Source organism: Bos taurus, chromosome 14, assembly GCF_002263795.3.
Source record: "Bos taurus isolate L1 Dominette 01449 registration number 42190680 breed Hereford chromosome 14, ARS-UCD2.0, whole genome shotgun sequence".
Lineage (NCBI taxonomy): Eukaryota > Metazoa > Chordata > Mammalia > Artiodactyla > Bovidae > Bos > Bos taurus.
In genome coordinates this window covers 52,084,632-52,096,813 of record NC_037341.1, presented here as the reverse complement: position 1 = coordinate 52,096,813, position 12,182 = coordinate 52,084,632, and the positions used below count along the sequence as shown (strand labels likewise).

The window sequence follows — 12,182 nt, the reverse complement described above, 5'->3', positions numbered from 1 at the left end:
GCACAAACTACCTTCACAAACCATAACAAATTATAAAATCTTCTGGTTTTGACACATATGTATATAGTATGATTTTTATATAATTTAATTCATTTCATAGAATTAATTTCTTATTCTCTTTCTTCTCATACAACAGTACCTTGTAGCACTTACCATGTTGTTACATAATCTCTATAATTGTTTTAATGGCTGCATAAATTCTATCAAGTGAATATATTATAAATTTCAGGCATTGTCTAATTTTTAACTATTACTTCTCATCCTTTTTCTTAAGGGAGAGGAGCATATATACTATTTCTGAGCCAAGGCTCAGCTAAAAATATTGCTATTAACACAAAAAGCATAAATAAATAATTACTCAAATACAGTAACACTGTATAGTAAGGTTTTAAATAGCAATTTCAATTTTATTGCCTTTAAAGCCTTTCAAACTTCTACCTTGTAGTTTAGTTCTTTGCATATAGTTTGTAAAAAGCAAAATTAAAACCACCAAGTCAGAGATCTAGGGAGGGCTTTAGAGCAAGAGCTAGAGAGATTTTAATTAAACTTAGTTCTCTTATTTACCTGAATAACTTCCAAGTCTTGGGGCATTGTTGTCTCCCCCATCATAAAAGTCCAGAGAATCCCAATTATGTTCTGTAGCAAAGCTGACAACTTGCACCTATGAAATAATAATTATCTGTAAGAACACATACTTCTAATGTGATGCATATACTATAGTTCACTCATCTCTTCTGGAAGAGAGACCTCAAAGCCTGGACCATATCATTGTGGCTCTCCATGGAAGCATTTTAACAGAAACGATCATTGCCTTTATGGCACTGGCATACACACACTGACTTTTATAATAAAAGCCTCTGAGGTATCTAGCAGTGTTCAGTACTGGTATAGCACTGAGAATGTCCGTCACCACCTTATTGCGTTAATCCAATGTCTTAGTGCCTAGAATCTGAATTAAGCCATGTTCCAAACAATTGATTAATTTTTGTTTTGTTTTGTTTTAGAATGTTTGATTCTTTTGTACTGACTTTTCTCATCTGCTTTACCTATTAGGATATAAGCAGATTTCTGGCCCACACAAAGCACCATATAAGACTATAATATATATCTTTTTGAACTAGGTTTATCCTGGATACATTTTATTATGTTTTACTTTGTATAATCTTTGTTAAATTTCCTGTTTTTATTTTATTTTACAAACTAACATAATAATCCCTTATACACATTTTTGATATATTTCAATATGAATAACCAAAAATAATACTTTATAACTGATTTGGATATGTCTTTTAAAGATTAATTTCATAAATGATTATATTTTTATAAACAGCATCATGATAACTAAATCACTGTGAAGATTCACAAAGTTGGTAAGGGAAATGCTGAGTATAATTCTCTCATGTCTATCAAATTTTATTTAAAGAAAGAGGCATGTGTTACTTTGTTGCACTTCACTTGGCACAGCTTGAATTTTTGCAAGAACCCACAGAACCCTCACAACTATGGATGTTGTCTATTTTTCTTTGTTTATTACATATTTTATAGTTTAGGAGGAGGTAAAGGAATAGTCTTATTCAAATAAATTTATTTTTATTTAGCTAAGGTCTGTTATAAATATAAGCATTTCACTTATTTACTAAATACTTCTAACAATTGCATTCATTAAAATTTTTCTTATCCACAAAATAGGTCATCACCATTCTTCCATTCAAATAAATGCTTATGCCTCTTTTCCAGAGGTGAGTGCCACATGGCAACAGATACCCTGCCTGTGTGACAGGCTTTAGGCCGAATGGCAATGTTCCAGGAGAGGAGGAAGACTGGAATTAAAACTGTATGATTGCAATATAATCACCAACTCCTTAAAAAATGGTCAGTTTTCTCTTCATATCTGACTTTTCCTTCTTTTCAAGAAAATAAAAAGTCATATTTGGCTTTAAAAAACAAGAAAAAGAAAACAGAAGTAAGGATTTTTGTAGGAGTTGACATTTGAAATAAGCAAAATATACTGCAAGGTTCTGCATGGAAAGAAGTTATTGAGTTGGTAAAAATGTAGAAGAGACAAGCCATGGGGTAGATTAGAGGAAAACTTATTACCTTTGTAAGAAGAAGAAAATCTGTTTAATTCTGGACATTTATATGTGAATATAACTCCCCAAAATAATCAGGTTCTGATCCCTTGAGCCTGTAAATATTGCCTCGTATGGGAAAGAATCTTTCAAATGTGAATAAACTAAATATCTTGAGATAGGGAGACTATCCTAGATGATTTAAATGAGCCTTTAAGGCAATCACAGATGATCTTATAAGATGTCAAGGAAGATTTGACACAGACAGAAGAGAATGCAATGTGATCACAGAAGCAGAGATTGAAGGGATGTAGTCAGAGGAGAAGGGGATGACAGAGGATGAGATGGTTGGATGGCATCACTGACTCAACGGACATGAGTTTGAGCAAATTCAGTGAGACAGTGAAGGACAGGGAAGCCTGGTGTGCTACAGTCCATGGGGTTGCAAAGAGTCAGACACGACTTAGTGACTGAACAAGTCAGAAGCCACGGAATGATGGCAGCTACCAGGAACTGGAAGAGGCAAGGAAAGGACTCTTCCCTGGAGGCTGAGCAGAGGCGAGCTGGACGGTGGCAGGAGTGCAGTCCTGTCAGCACTGCTGTTTCAGGGCAGTAAGACTGATTTGGGACTTCCAGCTTCCAGTACCATGAAAGAATAAATTTCGGTTGTTTTAAACTTGTGAGTTCGTGCTTTGTTACAGGAGTCACAGAAAAATAATGCAATTTGCCAGTCGGATTCTGTGCAAGTTGTGAATGTTGTTTGGCATACATAGAAGTGTAGGATAATTAAGTAAATGGTTGAAGATTCATTGTGACAGAAAGTCAAATGAGAGTCAAGTAAAAGCCTTAAAAAGGAGAAGATACAGACTCAGTGTTCAGAAGAACTTTAAATTAGATGGAGTTGTCCATTATGACAACAGGACAGCTTTATGAGGTAATGGATTTCCAATAACTAAAACCATATATCCCTTATAGAGACATTCAAATCCCATTTTACTTTAAAGATTGCTCTTTGCTTGATAATTCTGTTACTATTAACTGTAGCTTCTTTGGAATTCTCCCTCCAATATACCTTGCTAAAATATACAGGGAAAAAAATGAATATACTCCTCCCACTCATGTAATAGAAACATAATAAGTTAGTTTATTTGTTGAGGTTATTTCCCAAAAATGCTCAGTCATTCTATCTTATTTGTAACTTTTTCAGCATTACAAATGTTTCTTCTCTCTACCAGTGGTTATCCCATTTCATATATGATTTACTGAATATTCATATAAATCTTTATTTGCACATATGTTTAGTGCAAAAGAATAAAAGACAATAAACATTACTTTAAATCTGGTGTACTAGCCAGGTTGCTTTTAGGTGAATTTAGTGAAATTTCAAATATGTCCTAAATTATGGGTGTGTGTGTTATAATTTTCTATGATTTAGTGATACATCTAAAACTGTGCTCGGTTGCTCAGTCACGTTTGACCCCAGGGACAGCAGCACACCAGGATCCTTTGTCCACTGGATTTTTCAGGCAAGAATACTGGAGCAGGCTGCCATTTCCTTCTCCACGGACATATAAAATTAGCAAACATATAAGAGGTTAATTAGGAAAGAGCACTTTGTAGTTATACCAAGTATTTACATTAAAATATGCTTCACAATCTGTGACTTTGATCAATACTGTGCTAAACTCAAACTTTGTTTTCTAAGGTACAATCATTAAATGAAATGCTACTTCAGTGAAAGATCTCATAGCATCATTGATACAAGGTTTCTAGTTGTGAACAGTGTTTGCCAGGACAATGATATAGAACATAACCTTATCTTCAGTATTAGTCCAGTATTCTATGTTAACTCCTTAAAGTGGCCTAAAACTTCACCGCTTTTGGAAATATTCATTGGTTCATTTGAAAAATAATTACTGAGCACAGACTGCTAGGCTCTGTGCTAGCTGTCAGAAAAGATTTAGTTACTTATGCCATGAACTTACAGGTAATTAAGTAAAAACAAATGGCAACCCACTCCAGTATTCTTGCCTGGAAAATCCTATGGACAGAGAAGCCTGGTGTGCTACAGTCCACGGGGTCACAAAGAGTCAGACAGGACTGTGCAACTGAGCACACAAATCAAAACAGTAACATATGATGGGTATCATGACATAAGGATATTGCAGCGATCAATGTGAACATGTAGCAAGAGGGCTTAACGTTGCTTCAAGCTCATGGATGGTCTTCCACAGGAACTGTTTTTAAGGTGAGATAGAAATAATGAGGAAGGATAAACCAAATAAAGGATATGATGGAGAGTATTGGCAGTAAAAGGAACAACATTTACAAAGGTCCAGAGGCAAGAGAGAGTCAGGTTTCTATAAATAAGTGAAATAGAGGCAAGAAATAAGGACAAAGCACAAAGGCGTAATCATCTGTGTCAAGGAGTTCAGGATAGAGAGGACAATCGAGGTATTGTAAAGCAGGAAACTTAGAGCATTAGATTATTATTTTTAGAAAGTTACTCTCTTTGCCCTGTGAGGAATAGATTGGAGGAGAATAAGAACCTGGAACAGGGATGATGGCCACCTAATCTTGAGTGGTCAAAGTGTGGATGAAGAAAATAGACTTTGAGAGGTTTGTGAAAGAACTGATATAGTTCTTTGTGTACGTGAACACAAAAAAAATCATCAAGGTTTTTGGCTGCTGCAATTGAATGCGATGAGGGGTTCATTCTGAGAGAGCAAAATGGGGAAGATTCACAACTTTGAGAAAAAAAAGTCATGAAGTCAGTTTTGAACAGGTTGAATTAGAGGTGTAAGAAGTTTAGGGGCTTCCCTGGTGTCCAGTGATTAAGAATCTGCCTTGCAATGTGGGGACACTAGGTCGATCCCACATGCTGCAGGGCAACTAAGCTCACACCCTACAGCTGAATCCCATGCACCCTAGAGTCCATGCTCCACAAGAGAAACCACTCCAATGAGATGCCTGTGCACTAAAACTAGAGAGCAGCTCCCACGTTGCAGCTAGAGGAAGCCTGTGCACAGCAATGACAACTCAGCACAGCCAAAATGAATAAACACACACACACACACATACACACACACACACACACACACACACACACATATATATGAGAGATGTAAAAAGTTTAGCTGAAAATGTTCTGTGGGCAGTTGGATAAATGGCAAACTTAGGTGAAAGGTATAGGTTAAATATTAGGTTTGGAAATCATCATTTATTCAATCCTTAATTTAAAAAGATATTTTCTAATTATCTACTATGATTCAGCATCAGCACATAATAGTAACTGACGCTATGAAAGTAGACAACGTGGCACAGAGAATGGTGCCACGTGAGATGGACAAAGAACGCAGAATCTCACAAACACCATATTTGATGAATTGAAGAAGAGGAGATCATGCTCCTAGATATAGAAGCGACAACTATAAATGTAGAAAAGAAAACAAAACAAAATTCAAGAGAGTATTAGGTAGAATGGAGGGGAAAGATATCTTAAGAGTGAGAGGAGAATGGACACGACAGAATGTTGCTAACAAAATAAGGAAGATGAGCAGTGCAGTGGATTTAATGGCATGTTCCTCAGTGATCATTGTAAGTTGAAAGTTGAAAGTTAAGTTGCTCAGTCTTGTCTGACACTTTGCGACCCCGTGGACTGTAGCCCACCAGGCTCCTCCATCCATGGGATTCTCCAGGCAAGAACACTGGAGTGGATTGCCATTTCCTTCTCCAGGGGATCTTCCTGACCCAGGAATTGAACCCAGGTCTCCCGCATTAGAGGCAGACACTTTAACCTCTGAGCCACCAGGGAAGCCCCGATCATTATAAGAGTGACTCAAATACAGCATTGGACGCTGAAGCAACATCACAGGGGGTTGGGAACAGAGGGTGAGAACTAGAGGGAAAATGCCAGGGGTTTATTATTTTAAGATGAGGTAAAAATGGACAAGCTGATGCCAATATATAGATGCTCTAATATAATTCGCATAAATGTATAACCAGATGATACAATAAATGTTCCATGAAGATTTTAAAGGTATCAGCTCATTTCAGATTGCCTATGCCATCTGGAATATGGACCATCTTCAAATCTTTGCTAATTCTACCAATAACAGGATAGAGTGTATTGGTTATCTTCAAATTTTAAAAGTTGACCATAAAATAATAGCACAACTAGCCAGAATATAAGCAGTATTTTGACTGCTAATATTTTTAAAACACTGAAAAAGTACATTTCAAATTTTCTCATTCATTTACTGACCTATTGACACCTGACATCTATTAAGTAATTTTTTAAATTTTCTGAAAAGTTATCAAGTTAAATCGAAAAATTTACTTTTTATTGAAAATTATTTTTCTATCTAAGTTCAGTTTTAATGAATCACGTATTGGCTATTTTTTCCATGACTGATATATGCATCTCAAGTTTCTCAAGGAAAACCCTATGACTCAATTGGAGAACAGCAAGTTATTTTTATGAAATATCAGTTCAGTTCAGTTCAGTTTAGTTGCTTAGTAGTGTCCTACTCTTTGTGACCCATGGACTGCAGCACACCAGACTTCTCTGTCCTTCACCATCTCCTGGAATTTGCTTGGACTCATGACCACTGAGTCAGTGATGCCATCCAATCATCTCATCCTCTGTCATCCCCATCTCCTCCTGCCTTCTGTTTTTCCCAGCATCAGGGTATTTTCTAATAAGTCAGCTCTTCGCATCAGGTGGCCACAGTTTTGGAACTTCAGCTTCAGCCATCAGTCCTTCCAATGAATATTCAGGACTGATTTCCTTTAGGATTGACTGGTTTGATAACCTTGCTGTCTCAGGGACTCTCTGGAATCTTCTCCAACACCAGAGTTCAAAAGCATCAATTATTCAGTGGTGCTCAGCTTTCTTTATGGTCCAACTCTCACATCCACACATGAAATATAGTCTGTGTAATGTTCTGTGAAGTTTAATTATGTTCCATGGGGTAAACACTGACTCAGCAGTAAAAGGCTATCTACTTTCCCAGAAACAATTTTCTTCTCAAACAGAGTAGCTGGTCAAAGTGCTCCCCATACAAAATGGTCACAATTGAAGTAATATGGTAGATACTATTGACAGCCTGTAGACTAGTATTCTTCTTCCTTGCTGACAGAGAACAATTTTGTTCAACTGAGTGAGAGCTGTGTACATCAGAGAAGGATAAGCCCCTTGCCAGATCCAGATGACTAATCTTGATTTTTTCAAAGCCAAATCATAGTAAGTCTTTTGCTATTGTCCAGTGAATGGCTTAGGAATGGATATGATTGAAATTTGGTCAACAGGAGAGAATGGAAAGTCTGCTGGAAAGTTTGTGTAAAGTTCTCAGACATTATAGAAGTACATAACATAGAAACATTCCATTCCATCCATTGCTGAGAAATACTGTTATGCCTAGAGATTTTATAACTATCTCAAGACCATGAGAGAGGAAGTCCAAGAATTAAGCCAATATGCTAAGTATTGCAGGACAGAGATGGAAAAAACCTGGGTCAGGAATGATACAACTGAACCTTTGCAATAAACAACACTTAAACCATGTTACTCAAAGATTCACTGTTATATGGAGCAACATATTTTTCTTATTGCTTATGCAGTCATGAATTGGTTTTCTGTTACTTGCACGTAAAAAATGGAGAAGGAAATTGCAACCCACTCTAGTATTCTTGCCTGGAGAATCCCATGGATGAAGGAACCTGGCTTCCCTGGTAGCTCAGAGGTTAAAGCTTCTGCCCGCAATGCGGGAGACCTGGGTTCGATCCCTGGGTTGGGAAGATTACCCTGGAGAAGGAAATGGCAACCCACTCCATTATTCTTGCCTGGAGAATCCCATGGACGGAGGAGCCCCGTGGGCTACAGTCCACGGAGTCGCAAAGAGTGGGACATGACTGAGTGACTTCACTTTCACTTTCTAGTATTCTTGCCTGGAGAATCCCAGGGACAGAGGAGCCTGGTGGGCTGCCGTATATGGGGTCCCACAGAGTTGGATACGACTGAATCTATTTAGCAGCAGCAGCAGCAGCAGGTGAAAAAAAATAATGGTAAGTGTCTTTCTTTACGGCTTTTCTGATGACTCAGCAGGTAAAGAATCCACCTGCAATGCAGGAGACACAGGGGATGTGGTTTCAATCTCTGGGTCAGGAAGATACCCTGCAGGAGGAAATGGCAACCCAATCCAGTATTCTTGCCTGGAAAATTCCATGGACAGAGGACCCTAGCGGGCTACAGTCCACAGGGTCACAAAGGATCGGACTCAACTGAGTGACTGAACACGCACATCTTTTTTTAAATTCAGCCATGCAAGTCAAAAGCACTGGCTGAAATTCTCGAAATTATGTGTGTCCTGTCATCTCTGAAAAGATTAACTTCAAATGTACAATGAAAAGAAGAAAAATTTAAATATTCTTACTTGAATGCCAGCTCCCTCTGGCACTGTGATCTTCCATACACAATTCAGATTGTTGTCATAAGGCTCAGGGTATCCAGGAGACAAAATAGTCCCTTTGCGCTTAGTTAAAATTCCACCACAGGGCACTGAAAGTAAAACAATCCATGAGAGGAAGTTAATTCTAACGCAAAAGATTAAAATAAGGAAAAGGTCAGCAATAACATAGATACTAGACTTGCAAACATAATCAAATCATATTATGCTTTAAAACTCAAAAGAACCATGAAAATTGTCTTCCTATAGCACAAAAACTTCCTATAGCACACAAAAAAGAACTAGATATTAAAGGATAACCTGGCGATAGCATATCTAAAGTCATTCCATAATTAACTCAATAATAGCATATTATTTGTATATTACTAAAATGTTCATTGGCACAAGTTAAACATTGTTCATACATACATAAAGAATTTTTGAATAATTATTTTATATTTTTTTCTCTTCATGTATCTTTTGAGTAGTAATAAAATCCCTTTCAGAGTAATAATGATGATGATTACAATTATGTTATGATTATAACATTTATATGGAGCCTACATACCAGTACTCTTCTAAACACTTTTACATACTTTATCTTATTAAACCTTCCCAACAATCCAACAATATACGAATAAGTATCCTCCTCATTTTACAGCTGAGGAAATGGAAGCAGTAACAGTTTAACTTTCTCAAGATCACATAGTCAGAGATGAAACTGGAGTTTGAATACTGGTAGTTTGGCTCCACATTCATGTTATTCAGTGTAAAGAAAATACTCAATATGGAGACAGTCTGGTTACTGCCAGTACAACTACTAAAGAAAGAATACGTACGGAGACTTGCTCTAAAGACAATAAAGACTTTTAACATTTTTCAAAGGTACCAATCTTAAAGCAAAATTCTTACACTGCTGGTAGTATCAGATTGACTCTGGGAATGACAAAACTTACAGTTTTAAATACTGTGTGATGTTGGACATGTCCTTGAATTCTGTGAAACTCAGATGCTTTATTAAAAGATAATGCAATTGTTTCCAAGGGGCTTTTGTGGAAAGTAAATAGATATTATAATCTACATAAAGGGGCTTCTCTGGGGCCCAGTGGTAAAGAATCCATCTGCCAGTGCAAGAGAAACAGGTTCAAAGCCTGGGTCAGGAATAACCCCTGGAGAAGAAAATGGCAACTCACTCCAGTATTCTTGCCTGAGAAATCCCATGGACAGAGGAGTCTCAAAAGATTCAGTTACGACTTAGCAACTAAACGATAACAATGCACATAAAGAAGCTTACACACTGCTTGAAACATAGTAAGAAGTCAGTAAATTATATTTTCTTTTGCTACAACTATTGTTATTTTATGTTCTAATGGCACTATGATCCTTGGACATGTGTCCTAATCTGGCTCTAATGATGAAATATCAGAAAATATTTTTGTAATAGTTTTTAAAGGTAATTATACAACTTTGTGTCACTTCTAAAACTGAATGCAAAAAATCTAGGGTAATTGCTCAAAAGAATGCTACAAACTTTTTACATTTTCAAACTTTTAAATCAGTGTGATAAAGAAAATTTTAGCTCATCCTCCGTCTGATCCTTTCAATTCAAATGCTAGCTCTCTGTGACCTACACCATCTTCTCATCTCTTTTTAACCACTGCTCTTCTGTAATGGCATCTATTACCGTGTCATCTATATACTATGACTCCAGTGTTAGTCGCTCAGTAGTGTCTAACTCTTTGCAACCCCATGTACTGTAGCCTGCCAGGCTCCTCCGTCTGTGGGGATTCTCCAGGCAAGAAAACTAGAGTGGGTAGCCGTTTCCTTTTCCATGGGATCTTCTCGGCCCAGGGATCAAACCCAGGTTTCTGGCATTGCAGGCAGTTTCTTTACTGTCTGAGGCACCAGGGAAGCTATATAATATGATTACTAAACATTTATCTCTAGCCATAACTTCTACCCAGAGTTATACAATAATATGTCAACTCAATATCTCAAAATTCATACGTCCATATCAAGATTTTTTAAATTCTCCCTGATCTATATTATTTGCCCTCTCAGTAAATGTTACCGCCTAATTCTTAAGCCAAAAATCTAGAACTCAATTCATCTTTCTTTTCAAATTCACATGTACATCTATATTCAGCCTATCAGCAAACTATGTCAATTCTATTTTAAAAATATATCCGAAAGTTTACCAGTTCTCATCACTGATCATGATCTGCGAATCTAAATCAACATTAAGATTCCCCTTCACTTCCGCAATAGGCTTCTATTCAGTCTTATTGCTTCTATACCACCCCCATCCCTTACATTAGCCACAGTGATTTTCCAGAAACTGAGATCGTATCTTCTATAGGTCAGTGAATTTCCACAACTTAGAAAAATTCTAATTGTTCCAGCCTTTGAGGCACTCTATGACTTGGCCTCTGCTCTGCCTCTCCCAATTCTTCTGTCATTTTTGCCATCATTCACTCTTTTCTTGACACCTGAGATTATTGTTGTGGCTTGCTTACCTCTTTGACTTTCATATATCCCACCCCTCTTCATTCATCTCATTTGGATTTAAAACAGCAGCACGCTCTGGATGTCTTCCTCTAACCTCCAGCCTCTGCTCTCTTTTGCTCCATAGCATTTACCATTATCTGAAATAAAAGTAAACTCCCTAAGGGCAGAGACCTTATCCTCTTATTCAGAGCTATGTGGCCAGTGCCTGGCACTTTGTTGTTATTGTTCAGACGCTAAGTCGTGTCAGACTCTTTGCAACTCTGTGCACTGCAGCATGCCAGGCTTCCCTGTCCTTCGTTATCTCCCGGAGTATGCTCAAACTCATGCCCTTTGAGTCAATGATGCTATCCAATCATCTCATCCTCTTCGTCCCCTTCTCCTCCTGTCTCCCATCTTTCCCAGGATCAGGGTCTTTTCCAATGAGTCGACTCTTCACATCAGGTGACCAAAGTATTGGAGTTTCAGTTGTTCCAATGAATATTCAGGGTTGATTTCCTTTAGGATTGACTGGTTTGATTTCCTGGCTGTCCAAGGGACTCTCAAGAGTTTTCTCCAGCACCACAGTTTGAAAGCATCAATTCTTTGGTACTCATTCTTTTTTATGGTCTATCCATATATGACTACTGCAAAAACCATACCTCAGAGTATACGGACTTCGTCTCTGCTTTTTAATACACTGTCTAGGTTTGTCATAGCTTTCCTTCCAAGGAGGAAGCATCTTTTAATTTCATGGCTGCAGTCATCATCATGTGATTTTGGAGCCCAAGAAAATAAAGTCTGTGACTGCTTCTACATTTTTTCTCAACTTTTAGCCATGAAGTGATGGCACCGGATGCCATGATTTTAGTTTTTTGAATGTTAAGTTTAAAGCCAGCTTTTTCACTCTTCTCTTTCACTATCATCAGAAGACTCTTTAGCTCCTCTTACCTTTCTGCCACTAGAATGGTATCTTCTGTATGTTTGGGCTTCTTTGGTGGCTCTGAAGTAAACAATCTGCCTGCAATGCAGGAGACCTGGGTTTGATCCCTGGGTTGGTAAGATCCCCTGGAGAAGCGCATGGCAACCCACTTCAGTACTCTTGCCTGGAGAATCTCCATGGACAGAGAAACCTGGCGGGTTACAGTCCATGGGGTTGCACAGAGTTGGAATGCTTGAGGTT

At 37.7% G+C, this 12,182-nt stretch overlaps 1 protein-coding gene across 1 annotated transcript in view; it reads right to left on the bottom strand.

Annotated features, from left to right (window-relative positions):
* CSMD3 (CUB and Sushi multiple domains 3) overlaps window positions 1-12,182 on the bottom strand; it is a 1,470,240-nt gene that overhangs the window by 178,977 nt on the left and 1,279,081 nt on the right. The window contains exons 36-37 of the mRNA NM_001424929.1: window positions 8,504-8,628; window positions 565-661 (exon numbers count right to left, since the gene is read on the bottom strand). Of these exons, the coding sequence (NP_001411858.1) occupies window positions 565-661; window positions 8,504-8,628 (222 nt within the window). The remainder of the gene's footprint in view (window positions 1-564; window positions 662-8,503; window positions 8,629-12,182) is intronic.